This window comes from Temnothorax americanus, unplaced genomic scaffold, assembly GCF_048541705.1.
Source record: "Temnothorax americanus isolate GAGA-0224 unplaced genomic scaffold, ASM4854170v1 Scaffold88, whole genome shotgun sequence".
Lineage (NCBI taxonomy): Eukaryota > Metazoa > Arthropoda > Insecta > Hymenoptera > Formicidae > Temnothorax > Temnothorax americanus.
In genome coordinates this window covers 414,418-432,371 of record NW_027509811.1, presented here as the reverse complement: position 1 = coordinate 432,371, position 17,954 = coordinate 414,418, and the positions used below count along the sequence as shown (strand labels likewise).

At 39.2% G+C, this 17,954-nt stretch overlaps 1 protein-coding gene across 12 annotated transcripts in view; it reads right to left on the bottom strand.

The window, feature by feature from the left end:
* Positions 1 to 3,856: 3,856 nt before the first annotated feature.
* The window catches only part of LOC143907752 (uncharacterized), a 59,609-nt gene continuing 45,511 nt past the window's right edge, over positions 3,857 to 17,954 (bottom strand). For 11 of the 12 annotated variants that reach the window (XM_077424693.1, XM_077424696.1, XM_077424695.1 and 8 more), the window contains 8 exons: positions 17,635 to 17,831; positions 17,168 to 17,285; positions 16,591 to 16,830; positions 14,073 to 14,227; positions 10,958 to 11,073; positions 10,519 to 10,717; positions 9,788 to 10,264; positions 3,857 to 6,612 (listed from right to left, as the gene is read on the bottom strand). In XM_077424693.1, the coding sequence (XP_077280819.1) occupies positions 4,569 to 6,612; positions 9,788 to 10,264; positions 10,519 to 10,717; positions 10,958 to 11,073; positions 14,073 to 14,227; positions 16,591 to 16,830; positions 17,168 to 17,285; positions 17,635 to 17,831 (3,546 nt within the window). In that variant the 3' untranslated portion in view covers positions 3,857 to 4,568. The remainder of the gene's footprint in view (positions 6,613 to 9,787; positions 10,265 to 10,518; positions 10,718 to 10,957; positions 11,074 to 14,072; positions 14,228 to 16,590; positions 16,831 to 17,167; positions 17,286 to 17,634; positions 17,832 to 17,954) is intronic. The other variant, XM_077424704.1, reaches the window with a different exon arrangement.

Sequence of the window (17,954 nt, the reverse complement as noted above, 5' to 3'; positions counted from 1 at the left end):
GGTTGCTCCGCCGTCGCCCGATGCTTCTCAGGCCCCAGGCCTCCTCCTCCTCTTTTTGATCCTCCTCCGTTGATCCGTTGTCACATCTCCGTCGGCGGCCTCACCCACGACATTCACGAGCGTCGAGCGAAAATCGACGATTATCGTCACGCGATATACTTTGCACGGCCTCCCCCGGTATTAATCTCGCAACGCGGCGCGTACTTTTGTTACACGGCAACAAAAATATTACGACGGAGACGCTACGAACGAAGCTATACAATCCGCTTGACGCTCGTGACGTTCCGCAGGTAGACACTAACATGGCGGGGAGAATTTCGTAAATCGCGCGGCCAACTTCACTCGCTAGGTCGCTAGGAGCAATTGTCGCGAGGACGCTATACACTTGCGCTTGTGACGGGATTTTAGTTAACCGCAATCAAATCGTCAATTTATGAACACTGTGTCTATCCCCTACGATCACATATTAAAACACGATTAAAAACGAAGTTAATAAAACTGTGATCGCTAATTAAACACGTCGCGGCGTCACACGATTTAGGGTCCGCTTCTATCATTTGTGCTCCGAAAACGACGGCAACTTAATTTATTCTGAAGTCACGCCGCGCCGGTCGCGCGACACGACGCGAGAGTCGCGAGTCAAGTTAAAGCCCCTTGCACAATGCTATAGGCGATACCGATAGCGAATAGCAATAGACAACATTTTCAACCTATCGGAAGCCGTGTCATCCGAAAGGCTGTTATTTCATGTGTCGTATACGATAAGTTTTGTCAGGCGTACTGATTGGCTACAAGATAGAGGATTTCTAGAAACTCGAGAACTTATTATATTCTCTATCCTGCAGACAATTAACATACTTGAGAAATTTGTCGTACGTACGACACATGAAATATCAATCAAAGAATGTAATCGAATGCGGTACCTATACCTCAGTATCCGTATAAAAATTCCACAAAGTGTATTAAATAAACATTTGATGTATCACAGTTTTCCATAATCTATACTGCCGATTCGTTAGTTACTCCGCGCTGCGATCCGAGGCTCGAGAGCACCAATGGTAGAACGGAGTCGCGCCGCGGCAACACGAGAGAGCAGTAGGGAAAGAGAGAGGCAAGCCGGGCAAGGTGACTATAGGCGCGATGCGCGTTCGCCTTGTCTAGCCCCACTCCGCCCCTGGCGCCCCTACCGCTCATGTTGACGAGAAGCGACGCACCGCGCGCTCGTCATTTTACCACATTATTGTTCTGCAATTCTAGGATCACAGCGCGGATGGCGCGGACCGTGGAGTAAAAGCCTTGTGTACACGATACTAGAAATCGGTCCGAGTTTCGGTTTAAGCCAATGAAACTGCTGCTTTTCTGTAAGAGCTGCAAGTTGATTGGCTTAAACCGAAACTCGGACCGATTTCTAGTATCGTGTATCGTGTACACAAGGCTTTTTATACACGTATCGTCGGGGGGCGGCAGTGTGGTCTAGTGGTAGAGCGCCAGACTCGTAATCTGAGGAGAACCAGGTTTGAGTCCACTATAGTCATGAAGCATGGAATGTTTTTCCGATACTGCGCCCCTCCGTGCAAGATAAGCTCTTGTGCGGAGAAAACTGCATGGGCTCCGTCTTTCGAAAAGAGACGTTAAGTCGTGTTGGTCTAAAGGGTTAAAGTGAGAGGAGAAGGACAGTATTGGTAGTAGATTGCGAACCCTGCGGGGATATGCAATAAATTACGAATTTTACAGAAACATTTTTTTACACGTATCGTCGGACTCCGGTGGTTGAGATTACGGACGTGATATATCGAATGGTCATACACACGTTAATACACGTGCCTTGCGGATTTATACGGATACCGAGGTATATCGCATTCGATTACATTCTTTCGGACGATCAGTCTCGCTTATCTCAACCGTTAACTTGACTCGCATCGGATAAAGAGTATACGAGTGCACCCTAAATTGAGTGACGCCGCGACGTGTTTAATTATCGCTCACGGTCTCTGTTAAAGTGGTCCTTTCGCGGACCCAGCTAGTCAAGTAACAGTCCGTTATGAGGTAATTGAAAACAAACATAGTGACAAACATTACACAACATCCCAATAATTATAATAATATAACATGATTTTACACGCACGATTTAATCGTATTTAATTATTTACTAATAAAAAAAATATCACAATAGTAGTGCGGTTGGACTCGATTTATGTTAGGTCAGGCATGACAGTACGAGTAAAGCAATATGCGCGTGGATCCACTACTTATTTAACCTCATATATCAGAGCGCAAAACATTCGGCAAGCTTTTATTTTCAAGGTACGTACGAAATCCGGAAACTTCAGGGAATATTTTAAGACATGAATAATGTATTCATCTGATCGCTAAGTACATGTATTATTCGTTGAAAACCTCGGCCGTGGCGATTTGCATCATATTCTATCTTTCTCGTTCATTAGATGTAAACAAGGATAGAATGACAATGGCACGCTTCGCGAACGCACATTTAGAATGACTTATTTCTTGTAAAGTGTCGGTAACCTTACTTGATTTTTCGTACACATGTCCCTTATTACTGTATATTTAACATGTATCAAATTTAAGTACTTATTATCTAATACTTGTTCTCACGAAAGGACCACCTTAACATCGTACGTTTAAACGTCCTCGCGACGGTTGCTTCTGGCGAGTTGCCGTGCAACTTACGAAATACGAAATTCTCTCCGCCATGTCACTCATCACTCGTCGCGTCTACCTGCGGGACTACGACCGTCGTAATATCGCTGCGCCATGATGTGCGGTGGCCGCGATTGTTTTTCGTAAGCATTTTAAAATCAGATATCTATTAAAATGTTTTTTTTTTTTTAATTTGACGGACGCGATATAAGTATTAATTTCAAGTATTGATTATCTTGAACTTTACTTTAATGTAAAAATATTTGTGTTTCAGATCAACGCAGATGAGTTCCAACTCCGCTGTTGCGCATGGGTCGGTGAGTTATTTTTATTTTATTTTAATTCAACGGCAATGGATTTGTAAAAATTATGGTACACATATAAATAAAATGTATGTGTGAGAAAAAAGATCATAAAAGAATCACGAACAATCTTTCTAACAATTATTGGACATTATATTAAAATTTTTATTTAAAATGCAGTGATAATAATGAATGTATATAGCGGTAAAGTGTTCTGTAAAGTAAAATATTACTTAATCTCATAAAATATGTTTATTGAATATATTATTTATTTTGTGTAATAACCTACAATTATTATAGAAAAAATTAAAAAATTAAATGTTAAGAATATAAAAATATATTACAAATTAACTATTATATTATAAAAATTATAATCAATTGCCTTGAAATGAATAGGTTCGGAAATGAATAGATTCTCTCTCTAGAGACTAGAAAATATTTTTATAATTTATAATTCTCTGCCGACTTTTTTTCGCTCTTTGAACTCTTATCAGGCTGTCGCTTTTGAACGGATCGAATGACGTAGAACAAGATGAAACGAAAACGCGAGAAAAGTAGGGTGAAAGAGATGAACGACAGGCGATAGAGAGACAGACTGATTGCGGGAAGGGTAGAAGTGGGTTCACCGTGAAAATGGCCTCTTCCTTTCCGCACGGCGACGTTAGAGAGGAGAATCCCATTATCGGGCGAACTTTGAAAATCAATTCGATCCACCGGTATAATATAAGTGAGAACTCGCCGACCATTTTAACCTGCCGTCCCCCCGCTACATCTGGAGCGACTTACAGACCCGCTTCACTTAATAACAAAGTTTGCGAGACACATGTAACATCGCGGGATACATGGCGTTTATGTAAGAAAAAAGAAGGGAAGATGAATCGGTGATAGGATGTATTCTCTCATTTCGAGTTTTCTGTTGGAAAAGTACGAAAAACGTTTATTTTCATCGTATAAAGTTATGGGCGTACAAAAGAACAAATGCCTTGAAAATTATTAACATCTAACTCATGACGTCTAACCGGTTTAAAAACGCTCGCGAAAGCGATTTATATGTTTTATCGACATATAGTCTAAATCTTAAAAATATCGATCGTCACTCTATTCAAAGTATCATAAACATTCACAGCATTATTATTTACATGATATACAATTGGATTATGTGTGTGTCTGTCGCGTAATTCTAATTATAGTCATAGAAAAGTAGCATGATGCAATTAATAATAATAAAGATATAGTTATAATAACATGCATTATTGCAACGTCTATATCTAGAATAGTAATAAATAATATTAATCCTAAAGAGACTAATCCTGTGATTTGACGAGTTCAGCATCATATAAATAAGGAAAGATTCAAAAAAGAGACCGCGCGATTTAAATTGAGTTTGAACGTAAAGAGAAAATAGCGCTCTGTTAATTTCGTTGCTGTATTATGAGCACGCACACACTTGCGAATGTATCGCGGAAAAGATTGGGCGCCATCAGGACTGGATATCGACACTTGGCCGGAATGATAGAGACCCATCTGCATTCCATCTACGCGTCGTTCGCGAAATAGAGGACGGGATGATATAACGCGTGGCGCTCTCGAATTGGCTGCCGCCAATTATTTCTTGTTCGCCGGCTTCCGTTTGATCGTACCGGTATTCGAGTTACTGGAATTCCCGTTGCTCGCGGACGACGAATCCGTGCTCGGGGTCTTCTCGCTCTTTGGCGTCATCGTTGCTGTTGTCCCTGGCATAGGTATGCCCGACTTGGCGTCGGATGTCGATGGCGCGTTTGTGATTTTACTGGCCGCCTCCGTTCTCGGGGCGATTTCTGTCCTCTCTACGTACGACGGCTTTTCAATACCAGGCTCCTCCCGCCTGCGTGAGAACGACGGTATCCTCGTGACCCTCGGCTTCTCCCTCAGGGACGGCTTTTCCCTTTGCTCCAGCGCAGCTCTATCTCGCTCGCTGTTCTGACAATTCTGCTGTTCCGGCGACGGTATGGCTGACACCTTCGGTATATTCCTTTGATCCCTGCTCCTCGGTAGAGTCGCCGTCGGCTTTATGATGATCTTCGGGTGTTTCAGACCGCCCGCCGGGGCGTAATTCCTCGGCTCCCGCGCCGTAATGATTATCCGCGGCTCCCTCCTTTCCGTTTCTCGCGAAATCACCAAACCGCCCGCGCCGGAAGTATTTGTACCTTCCGATAATCCCGCATTTCGCGCCGGATCAATCATTCTCGGCGGTTCGCGATCGATCTTATCGTCGGGACGCGCCGTTGGACTCGGCTGTCGGTTGATTTGACACGGATTAACCGTTCTCGGCGTGATCACGATCTTCGGTTCCGTCGTTGGCGTCGCGACGCCGCCAATGGCGCTTCGCTCGTCCCTGCTGCTGATCACGATTTGCGGTTCCGACGCGGTCGACGTCATCATAGCTGACGACTCGCCCGCTGCCGCCGGTTTGTACCAATTTGGGTTGCCCACGTCCAAAACCCCGGAAGACTTGCCGATATCGTCGTCGACGCTCTGCGAGGTCGGCGAGAAGGGATATTGACTCCCGTGTAGCGGGCACTTTGGATTAGCATAAATAGCGTCGACACTTCCGCCCGCCTGGACACTTCTATTTCCTTCCAAGGAATCGATTATGTTCGGATCGGAGTTATTTCGCCCGGAGTCCGGCCTTTTTAGCAACGGACCCACGTGCAGGTTCGTAGTGATCGGCTCATTTTCGATCTGGCTTTCGTTTTCCTCGGCGAAGAAACTGCTCTTCTCCAAGCTCTTGGAGGTTCGAAATATTCTCGGCGGCGGTAACGGCGGTTGATTCGAGAACAAGTTCCCGCGATTACCGCTCTTGTAGTCTTGCAACGAATTCGCGTACTGTTTCGGCACGAAAAGGCTGCTCGGCGCCGGAAGCGATCGCCTCTTCTCGATATCCGGCAGCACTTTGGGATAGTTTCGACGTTTTATCGTCTTCAAGGCCTCCTCGGGACTGATGCACTCTCTCTCCGCGGCGGGTTCTCGACACGTGACATTCACGTCGTTCGTGTTGAAGGTCGTCAAGATCGGTCCGGTCTTCACGTAGATCTCCTCGTCGTGCGGCTTCTCGTGTCTCGATTGTTCGGGCAACGCGGGCGCTTCCGCGTTTATTCCCAGACCGGGACGGGGCAAGCGAGACTTCAATTTCGGGTTAATCTTGGCGTACAGGCTGCTCGCGCTACCCGAATCCGACGTCTCGTGAATCCTCGGAGTGGAGAAATTCGGCTTCATCGTTTTCAAAACGTTTTCCATCGGCAGAGGATCGCTCCTGGAGTGATGGTGCTCTATGACGACCACTTCGGGGGTCATCAACTGTTGCGCGCTCGGCTCGTATTCATTTGTCGTTTCGATACTCTTCGTCAATTCGATCGGCACTTGATTCAGAATGGACTCTGTTCTGGTCGCAGGAGTGGCGTCAATGGCCACGGAAATTTTGGGCAATTTCGACTTTTTTCCCGGGCGCACCACCAACGCCGGACTCTCGTCGTATATCGGCTCGTCCTTTCTTTCCTTCAACGCTTCTTCCTCTATACGTTGCTTCTCCTCTTGCTGCTGTTTACTCAGCTTCTCCTGATGCTCCTTCTGCAGTGTTTCTCGCGTTTTACGTAAGAACCTCGGCGAACATCTATACGAACAAAAGAAAACTGAAGGATAAAACTTCGATCGAATTCACGAACATTTTTTAAAAAGATTTTCTACACAAACCAGGAAAATAAATACGTTAAGGGACAATCTTCAAAAATTTTATACTGTTTTTACAATAATTATTAATTATAAAATTTAATTACAAAGTTGTTTTAATTTAAATTATTCAAAAATTATATATTATTTTCATAATTTTATTAATGATTATAACCAAAAGTTGCTCGAGGATATTGATCAGCATCATCATGTAAAATATTTAAATGTTGAACAATAATTTTGTTGACAGAAGCAATTACCATGCAATTTACTATAACAACATATGTTTTTGTAAACTCTATGTAAAATTCAACGTTAGTACCGTTAATGTTACTAGTTGTTATAACTGCAGACCAGTTATTGCGTCGAATTATTGGAAGTTATTGATCATAGGAAACCATTTTACGTATTGCGCGAATGAAAGGTACGCATTAATTTTGCGATTTTGGTAACAACCTGTAATAATAGCGGTTGTACTTTCACATCCCGGAGCTAATTAATTACTTTTAATCTCGTACGTTATGCCAACAGGCAAAAAGGTACTTTGCTCCAAACACATTTATTTAATGATGTACTACATTTGTTTATTTTATATATACAGTGTCCTATAATGCAGGGTTTGTAATTAAACATATTTCAGATATATAATTTTACGATACGTCATATGTTACAGCTACATTACACGAACCAGCAAACAATGTTGCATATTGTAGTAGATATTACGATACAGTTCAAAAATAAAAAATGAATTTTTTCCTTTTTTCAGGAATTCAAAATATTGCAAATGGAATTATCTTATAAAATATTTATCACGCAATTTGTACACGTTACAAATTTTACAACAATTTTTTTTTATTGTATGTGCGTAACGTTTTTTTAAATTATATTTTTTTTTATTATTATTTTTTTTTAATTTAGCACGGCAACAATCAAAAACAATATTGTCATTTGCAAACCAGATGCCGCTTGTTAGATAAACGAGGTAGGAAGTCGAGCTGTAAGTCGAGTTCAATTAACATTATAACCGTGTCATTGGTATTACTTAGTCGGCCCTGTATATTCGGTTCTGCTCGTTTTTCCCACCAGAGCGCCTTTTGCTATCCGCGGATTACGTTTGACAACTTCATTTCACTTTGACTGTCTTACTGTTTGGACGTTGTGCCTCGATATGGCTTGTGACGTTTTGTTTTCACCGTTTGTTTTGGAACGCATAAGAATTGTAAGCTTTTAACTGATTTTTACAGTGTTAATTAATTTATTGTTTTTGACCAGCGCGATATTGTAACGATTTTGTATAGTTTTCTATTGTTAAATGTATTATTTTCTCTTTTGTTTAGTTTTGCGTTTGTCTTGACGTTGTCAGAACACCACGTCAACGATGCAATTAAATTTGTTATGCGGACCGGTGTAACTTAAATTAAAGCACTTGATAAGGACCGGAATTCGGTCGAAACGTTGTGCAATCTTGTTTCAATTGGCCAGTTAGGTCGAAAATAAAACGACTTATTTTGAATTATTTGCTGGCGACGGAAATTGTTTTGTCAATTAGCTTTGTAGACCAGCATTTGCCAAGCGTTTTTCCACGAGTCAATACATCTAACGAAATATTCGAGTAGAGCGAAAGAGAGAAAGGGGACTGAATTTCCCGATTTGAATGATACGGGCCACGTCTCAAAGCAGCCCACTCTTTAAGCGGAACCCTCTAATTGGATTACTGGGTCGCGCAACCCCTTACCGCGATCGACGAATTTGCGAGGGTAAGCGTTTCACAAGTATCTTCAGCTCTCTTCGCAATTAGGAAAGACGTACAAATCGAGTTCAAAACGTTAACTGCTACCAGAGCATCGCGTGGCGTACAATATAGAGTGGCGTTGAAATGGCGAGTAATTTAAGGAGGTTCGATCATTACTTGTGAGTCAAAAATGCGATTAAAATAAATGTCATTACAGCGATCCCGAATTATATGCAATATTAGTATAATGAATTGTGAATGCTACTTACGTGCTATATTCTTCGTCAATTATTAGTGTATAAAATATTAACAAACATATACTGGGGTATGATGAGAGCGTCAACAACTCGGGAATTGCTTATTTGGCCAACATTATATGTTAGAACCGGTCACTTTGTGACAATAAGCTTTCTATACTCGACAGGCACGGCGGAGCCTTAATTTTTTTATATGATTTACATAAACACTTTACACAAATAATCGCAAAACTTGAGCAATATTGACCATATAGTTTTTTTACAATATTATTCAGAAGTTGACCACTTTTAGCCTATACCCTGCTCATGGAGAAAGTCGCTCCGAGGTAGATTATCACTAGTTTAGTACACACTTATATAGCCACGTTAGGACTTTGAAAAACTAACATTTGATAGGTGAAACATCAAGGATTGTGTAAAGACTTAAAAAATCGGACTTTACCATGTGGATTGAAGGCTTTATCGTCACAAAGTAATACAGGTTCCGGCGTATAATAAGCGATTCCCGAGTCGTTGACGCTTATCCCCCCAAATATTTATATATTCTATAATTAAAAATTTGAAAAAATTAAGAAAGTAAGTAGCATCCACAATAATTATACAATATTGCAATAATTCGAATGGGCTGCAATGACTTTTTTTCAGTCGCATTTTTTTACTCCGGTTAAGATCGAACCCCCTTAAAAAAATCATAAATTAGTTTTTTAAAATTTTTTTTCTTAACTTTAAAAAAAAACGCAAAATTTTCTTAAAAAATTTCCCTTTTATTTTTTAAAAAAATTTTCCAAAAAGGCATTCTTTAAAATAGGTATCACAAGCAGAAATCTTTTAAAGAAATCCTCGAATAATTAATTTAATAAAATAAAGCTAAAAATTAAAAGGTCGAGCGCTTTAAAATTTATTTTTAAAAAATTAAATTATTTTAAACTTAATCTTTTAAAAAACGTTGTTTGATAATTAAATTAATCCAATTTTTTGAAAAACAAAAATTTATTTTTATGAAATGGAAATACAACATTCATAACTATTTGCAATAAAATGTTATTCACAATTTTATTTTATTATATTCGAGAGCAAAAAAGGAATGTTAAAGATTAATTATGCAAAACATTGTTCCGAGATTCACTGACCTGTGCACAATCTCCTGCTGAATCCATTCTCTAACCTTGATATGGGTGTCGATGGTGGAGCTGGAATTCTGCCTCGATAGCTTCGATCTGCGCCCGAAGTTGGAGTTGTTGTCGTATGCCTTGTCGTTCTTTATCACGTCGTTCAAATCCGGCTTGCTGTCGCTTTTGTAACCTATCTGGCCGTAATGGTTCTCGTGTTTATCAGTCTTTGACCTCTTGACAGAATCGTTTTTCTTCTCGCTGCCACGTCTCTTCAACGATTTCTCTTTCCTCTTTATATTCTGTTTCTTATAATAGATGTATAGGAAGGCGGTGAAGTTTATCAGTATAAACACCACGAAGAAGACAATCACCATCATCATCGCCGACGAGGTTCTTAACGTGCCCGGCTCTATCGTCGAGCCCTCCCCGGCGCTCCCACCCGTTGTAACCGCATTTGAAAGTTGCGTCTTCTCTGTGCTGCTGGACGTATACCTGCTGGAAAAATATCTTACACAACCCGCAACTCTCGAAAAGCATGAAAAAAAATGTATAAATATTAATTCTGTACTTAAACTATATGAAATTAAACAAATTTTTTAAATTCAAATTGATTATTTTTTTTATAAAATTATTTTTTTTAAATAAATTTACAAATAAAATTATCTTTAGAAAGATCATCCAAATAAAAATGTACATTTAACAATAAAGCGATGGAGAATTTCAAATGCATGAAATTAATTATTACTGACCCAGTATCGTGGCTCTCGTAATTCCGATTGGCATATTTGCCAATCCCGTCGGCGAAGTCAAGAATCTGCGGTCGCGGTCCTCTCGGTCGTGTCGGGCTCGAAATGTCTTTATTCGGGTGCCTGAGCAGATTGGGCAGGTCCTCATTCCAGAACTGCATCTCCGCCGAGCGGTAGTGCGCACCTATGTTAGGCGGTATGGCTGCGTGCGAGGGAAAATGTTACGTAACATATGCCAAATAAGTCGTAAAAAATATAATTCTCAATCAAACGTGGAAGATTTTTATTTTATCGTTATTATTTCGACCACGTGACGCAAAATAAAGATAGAAAGAGAGATTAATTCCATTAATTCCAAAGATTAATTTCAGACACATTAATTTGAAACCTTCAACAATATTTCGTTACATTTTTGTTAGCGCTTGGATGCTTCGAGACTTACTTAGATTGAAATACGTCTGATTGACAGGATCATATTCCGGCCACTCGATCTCATACTGACCCCATTCCTTGAACACGTTAGTGAGATAGGAATATCGCTTCGCGCTGTTGGGACTCCTGGGGGGATTCGAATAATTTCTTTGATAAATAATCGGAAATGATTAATGTAGCAGCGCGGTAGAAAACGCTACCAATAACTTTTGTTAAACCGCACAGAGAGTGGCTTGGGATTAATACCGTCAGAAAAATGGAGTGATATAGGAGCAGAAGAAGATATCGGATAATCCGGAATAATCCATGGGGATACTCTCGATACCGGTTTTCTTTCTGTTATTGTAAAGATATCGTGCAGTTAAATCTCATATAGAATTCAATTTCATAAAACTTCAAGTTTTCAGAACGCTTTTTAGAGTTACACGAAAAGTTCAGCACGCGCGCGTTTTGCAAATTAAATCTAAAAAACTCGTAAAATCTAAACCTTCTTTATTGAGTCGTGAAATTCCATAGACTCTTATATTGTATATTTAAAATACCGAATCGTAACATAGCAATCCAGGGGGCCGTATTCTGTTCCGCTAAAATCCGCTTACCGACAATTGTCGGTGTCGTTGCGCAGCTTTTACACGATATGAAAAACCTGCGCAACGACACTTATCTAGGCAGGAACGGAATACGGGCCCAGCAGATTACCCGGTGGGCCATCGACTTTTAAAAATCTCTATCAATTTTAAAGATACGGTCCGCCCGCGCGCACAAGGATGGTTTCGGCATCGCGAGGAAATGATTTTTTAATGACGGGTTGACTGAACGCGACGTATCCGATCGATCATGCGTGACGGCAGCGTGGTTCATACAACGTGGAACAAAAAAAAAAGAGCAAACCGTCAACGTTTTTCCGCCATTCGTTATCACGGACTATACGGTGCTCCAGGACAGATGCCGCGCGTCGTTTATTATGGCAAAGAAACACGCCCTTATGAGGCACGAGATACGGTAACGCATGAAATATCGATCAGCTGTGGCGTTTACACAAACGCATAGCGTTTCCCCGTTAAATTCAAATATCATTGTTTTGCTTAAATGCGCTGACCTAGTTCTCACTGAGTTCTGTCACTATCGTAATGCATTGGTATGCGTTCTAGTCGAGCCATATGTTCAAAGTGTCTGACAAAAAATAGCGTGGGTTAATTGTGATACAAAATAGTTTTACAGATGTATCCCGCAAGAAACGAATTACCGCAAAGAAAGAAATAAAATGCCGTGTACGAATGTTAAAGTAGCATACAATTGAAATGTAAAACAATTATTTTTAATTCATATTTTAATACGTAATTTATGATTTCAGTATATTCCTCGTGGTACAGATTTCGGGTATAACATCAAATTTTCGCATCTTGATTTGTTTTATTCTTTTAATTGTCAATGATAAGACATAAATGAATTGATATAATTAATGTTAATTGTAACACGTAACAGATTCGATATTCTATAATTCGAGATTTTAAACTTTTAACGTAATTAAAAATTCGACGTCTCGCAATTGCGAATAAATTTTTAATACAATTAGAAATGCAGTATTTTCCCATTAAACAAAGCGGCTTTATACAGCGAGAATATTGGGCTTGTTCAACCAAATAAAGCGGAATGTTTTGTTGAATAAAACGAAATATCGAAATAATTCTGTGGGATAAATCTGCTTTCATCGCGCAAATTAAAACGGGCCGTTTCGCCGGATCGTTAATTCGACAGTATCGAGCATCAGCATAACAAGCGTCAAATTGCGCAGAGCGCGATACAGGAGCGAAACCCGAACATGCGCGTATAATGCATGTATATTCGTGGTATACAAACCGAAAGATAACAGAATCGGTGACTTAGTTTGGCGACAATTTGAAAGAGATTATTCCGCAGTTTTTATATAAATTACGGTCTCTGTGCGTATTTACAGTAAGAAATGAAATTATGTCGCAATCGGAAATTGCGTTTCCATTGTAGTTTTTCCGACATTACTTTGTTTACCTATTTTGTTAACGCTGTAAATTCAGCGTTTGGAATAACAATGCCTGCTTTTGTCTGAAATTAAAAGCATCACGATATGTCGCTTCTGAAAGGTATACTAAATTTGTTTATACCTAAAACCGCGTTTGTAACATAATATACCAAAGCTGTAATTTTTAAACTAATTTCAAACGCATTGTAAAACTTATCTATTTTCAATTTACGCATGTTCTTCAAACAATTTATAATTTTATATATTTTTTAACTTTAATTTATTTTTTATAAATGAACATTTCGTATTTTTAAAAATTCCATTTCTGCAAATTTATCTGCTTTTTAATTTATAACATATTCTGCAAATCGTTTAAATCGTTTATTTTTGAATTGAGATGTGCTTATAAACTTCAGTTGTTTCCAAATGCGCAACGGAAAAATACATTACCACCTGATTTAATTAAACGCCTGAATGTGTTTAGTTAATTGAAAATCACGTTTCCGGATACGTGCGTTATACAAAGTCCAACTTTACCAACTACGGATTTTCGCGTCAACACCCAACAACAATTGTTCGCCACTTGTTATTAAATGCGATTGTTTCTACGCGGTTGCCGCCTGCTCATATGTTGAACTTTTAATATTAACTAAAATTTAACTTTAATGCGCATTGCGATTATTTTCCAAATTATAAACGCGAATTGATTATTCTCTTTTTTTTCAAACTCTCGTAATCACTATACCATATCTAGCTCTGCAAATTTTATTTACATTTAATTAATAATCTGCTGCAGTGAATAAAACGCGAAATATTTCTGAAAATATGAGTCGCGCAGGAGGAATAAATTTTCAATTTGTAAAAATTACAAATAAATTAAATTAATGTCTTTTAATTCCTATTATTATGTATAATGTGATTATCTATAATCTTAAGCTATAATTCGAGCTACAGTAAAATGAAAATAAATTTAATTAAAATGTCAATATTTATCTGTAATTAAAAAAGTGTTAAAACCTTTTTTAATTAGAAATTTTTAAAGGTCAGTTAACTATTTCTAAATTTTACAATGTATGAGTTATTTTATAAGAGGTTTATGGCTAAATACTTTTTCTCGGTAACTCACCCGACGTAGGCAAAGCTGCACCACCAATTCATAATGGCTTCTGAGAACAGTGTCTCTCTGATGTCGTATCGACCCCGTAAGTTGTACTTGCTACCTAATGGAACACCTAGTACGTAAGGCAACTCTTCTCCGTGCACCGTGTGTTGACGCTGTTGCTGCAATATAACGAGATCACTGGATGTGCTTTTATACCGAAACGCGGATTTTATCGACACTTCTATATGCTATTCGCATAACTCGAAAATATCAAAGCTCAGGTTGTTACTCCTTTTCAACGCACTTCCCGCGGTCCATCTCTCCTTTTTTATTCTCTTTCTACATATATCCTCTAAAATTTCCATTTTGATATATCCAACCATCAGTGTCCTTTTTTACAACTCTTCATATTTTATTTTATTTTAATTTATTTTTATTATTTAATTTATTTTTTCAATATAATTTATATTTATTTCAGATAATATGTATCTTTTTATAAAACAAATATATGGATTTAAAAAAATGTATTATTTAATTCAAATATAAAATACCATTTTTAATTTTATAAAGCTTTACTTAGAGAATTTTTTGTTATATTTTACCCTTAAATTCACTACAAACTTGGGACAACTTGGCAACCAAGGAAATTTTAAAATATACATTTTACAAACAATGTGATAAAAATTACCAAGCAGATTGGTAAATTTTGAAAAATTATTGAAATTTCGTAGATATATTTTAGTAAAATTAATCAAATATATTATAGATTTTAATGTAATAGATATTAATATTTTGTATCATGATGGATATTAATCAGAATAGCTCGCATAAAATTCTTGGTGGTACATGTTATCCCACAACTACCATGATTTCAGGGTAAATTTTAAGAAAAAATTTTCTCCGTGTTTGAAATCTTTTAGTAACTTTTTAATTTGTGGGTTGTTAATAAAATTATTATTTCTCTCGGTGATATTTAAATTCTTAAATTTATTCTAATGTTTTTTTAAGTATCTACAATTATTTAAATAAAGAAATGTAGATATATCAATATTTATAGCTACCTAACAAGCCATTTTTAATTAATTTTCCTGTTAAAATAAAGTTTATTTTGAGTTTCAACTCGCTCGTCATCAATCCTATTAACAATTTTCAAATGGAATTTCCTGGGCGCGAGTTCTCAGATTTATCGGAATCGTAATTATTTTTAGCACGATAAACCGAGCGTATTTATAAACGCGTCAATTTGCAAAGTTCAATAAAAGGCAGAATTTACGAGAACGAGTGGAAATTAAAATTCATTGACCTTGCTCGCTACGTATATACAAGAGCGAGAGAAAGATAGAGAGAAGATGAGAGAGAGAGAGAGAGAGAGAGAGAGAGAGAGAGAGAGAGAGAGAGAGAGAGAGAGAGAGAGAGAGAGAGAGAGAGAGAGAGAGAGAGAGAGAGAGAGAGAGAGAGAGAGAGATTACGAGAAAAAAAGAGAGAGAGATTGACGTAACTTGACATGGAAATGATGCACGCCGCGAATCGCTATTTGCAGATTTAAAATCTAATATCCTTGTGTTGACGTGAGGATGGCGCGTTGTACCCGGAGGTACATTCAATTTAACGATATTCTCGGTTACCGCATGGCGTGGTCGTTGCAACGAAGCGCACGCAACGATGATAAAAATAGTTGGCCGAAATCCAAATGGGTTCGCAGCTCGGATTTTTCTCTCGGCGAACTGTGTGAGCACAATGGACGCCACTAGGTCACAGCTCGTCCCTCCCGAAACTTAAGATAACCTAGGACAATGAGTACAATGCGCTAACTATGTCGGGACGTCCCCGAAAATTCCGCGCCCTCTTTCGTTCAGTTCATTGGCAAATAAGTTGATTTTCCTTTAAGAGATTTCGACCGGAAACCGTTGCTAATACCATTTTCTATTATTGCAAACATTAGAGCAAGAACGTCCTTTATAATTTCTTAGAGATGTTATTTCTGTGGTAATAATGTTAATAACTTTTAAATATTTAATATATTAGTAGCTTATATTAAAAATAGAATTCTTGAAATGTCATCCGCTAATTCTAAGAGCCTGTTTTCTAAAATCTTTCCAACATTCCGCTCGTTGCTCTCTAAACAATCTTACGCTTCTTGCGAAAAATCATAACGGAGATATCCTTTTTCCCCTTCCTATATTCTCTCTTTTGCGGCTAGAGAATTAGAAGAAGTAAATTTCCCATTTCAGAGATTTGCCCGATAAAGTACGGGCAATGAAAAATGCCCTCGGTTTTTAGGACCGCAACACTCCGCATCGACGAATAACAACGTTGCATAAAACTGCACGAATTGGAGCGTTGAAGGAAGTGCACTTTAACTCATCATCCCCGCCAGACCGTCCCTCTTTCCCCCCCTCCTTTTTCACCCTTCTCGCATCCTTTCCTCGCCCATTGACGCAGCGGTGCAACATTTTTCTCGCTCCATGTCGGGTCTCGCTTTGTCGAGGGGCGTCTGAGCCCGCGATAATCGATCTTCGTTGTATCGTCGAGACCTACTTACGCCAGAGTAGTCTTGCATAGCTTTCGGATGCGAGAAGACGTACATGTAGCTCTTCGGGTACGCCCTTGAATGCAAATTGGCAGTCATTATTAACGGCGCCACGGTGCCACTATCGGAGAGCGCCTCCAGCACCATGTCCCGATTCTTCGTCGCGTACTCTTTCGTGAAACCGCTCGCGAAGTCGCCGTACTGCTCCAACACTTTCGATAGGATCAGTTCCGGCTCCAGCTCGTGCGTCGCCTGAAGATATATTTTGATAACACAGAAAATTACGAGAGTTTCAGAGGGAACACGGTATGGGGAAGATCCGGTAATGGAAGAACCTATAATTATTACATCTGTTTAAGAGTCTAGAAATTGAAGGAGTCTCGAGCAGCAATTTCTAATCTGCGGAGTACGTAAGGACTTGAGAGCTGATGGAAAAAGAAGAAAACTGAAGAGAACGTAAAAATCCGGAGATTCGAAGCCCTAAGGAAAAAAAATGTCTCAAAGATAAATCCAATAAGAAGGAAAATAAATAGAACATAGGATTGGTTCATATTGGGATAAACGAACTCAACACACGGAGTAAATTTACTTTGGCATGGTCTCGCAGGATTTCATCTCGTTGTCCATCAAGCATGCCGTGTAACAAAGCAACTGGTGGCAGGATGTGAAATTTCTCGGATTCCGTTACGCCGTACATCAGATCGAACCTAAAAACAACATACAGTTTGTTGTTTTTAATTTGCCAAATATAAATGGAGGATTTGCTCAAATTTGCTCACAATGTTTTCATTCCTTTGTATGCTTTGGGGGAACAAATATATCTCAAAATCCATTAATCATTAGCAATATTAATAGTAGTCATCGGTCATCGGTAAATGTTATTGATAGTTCCCACCTGGCTATATCTCTCGCATACTATTTTTCAGTAATTTATTACTTTAAATAATAAAGCATTCTGATTAAGATTAATATCCATGATTAGTATTCTAGGATCATTGGATCAATTTTGTTTCCTGTGTACTATTCAATAAAAAAAATCCCCTAAAAATCGTATACCTGCCGAAGAGCTGGGCGTTCTCCATTAAACTGAGCGGCTTGTCGGGGATGACGGCACGGTCGATCAGCGGTGCGTAGGCCGGCACGTATTTCGGCTTGTGGATTTTCACATGTAGCAGCCTGTCTACGTCCTGGTTGCGCAAGCAGAGCGCCAGCTCGCTGTCGCTGGTGGTGGGACAGTTGAGAGCGTGAGCCACCTGAAAAACGATCCCCGCCATTGCTCACCGAGAGCGCAATGAACGCGGCCAACGACCCTGTACCCTCCTCAGGATCGATGTAACTCTGGTGTAACGATTCTTCGCCGTGACGAGCAACGATAT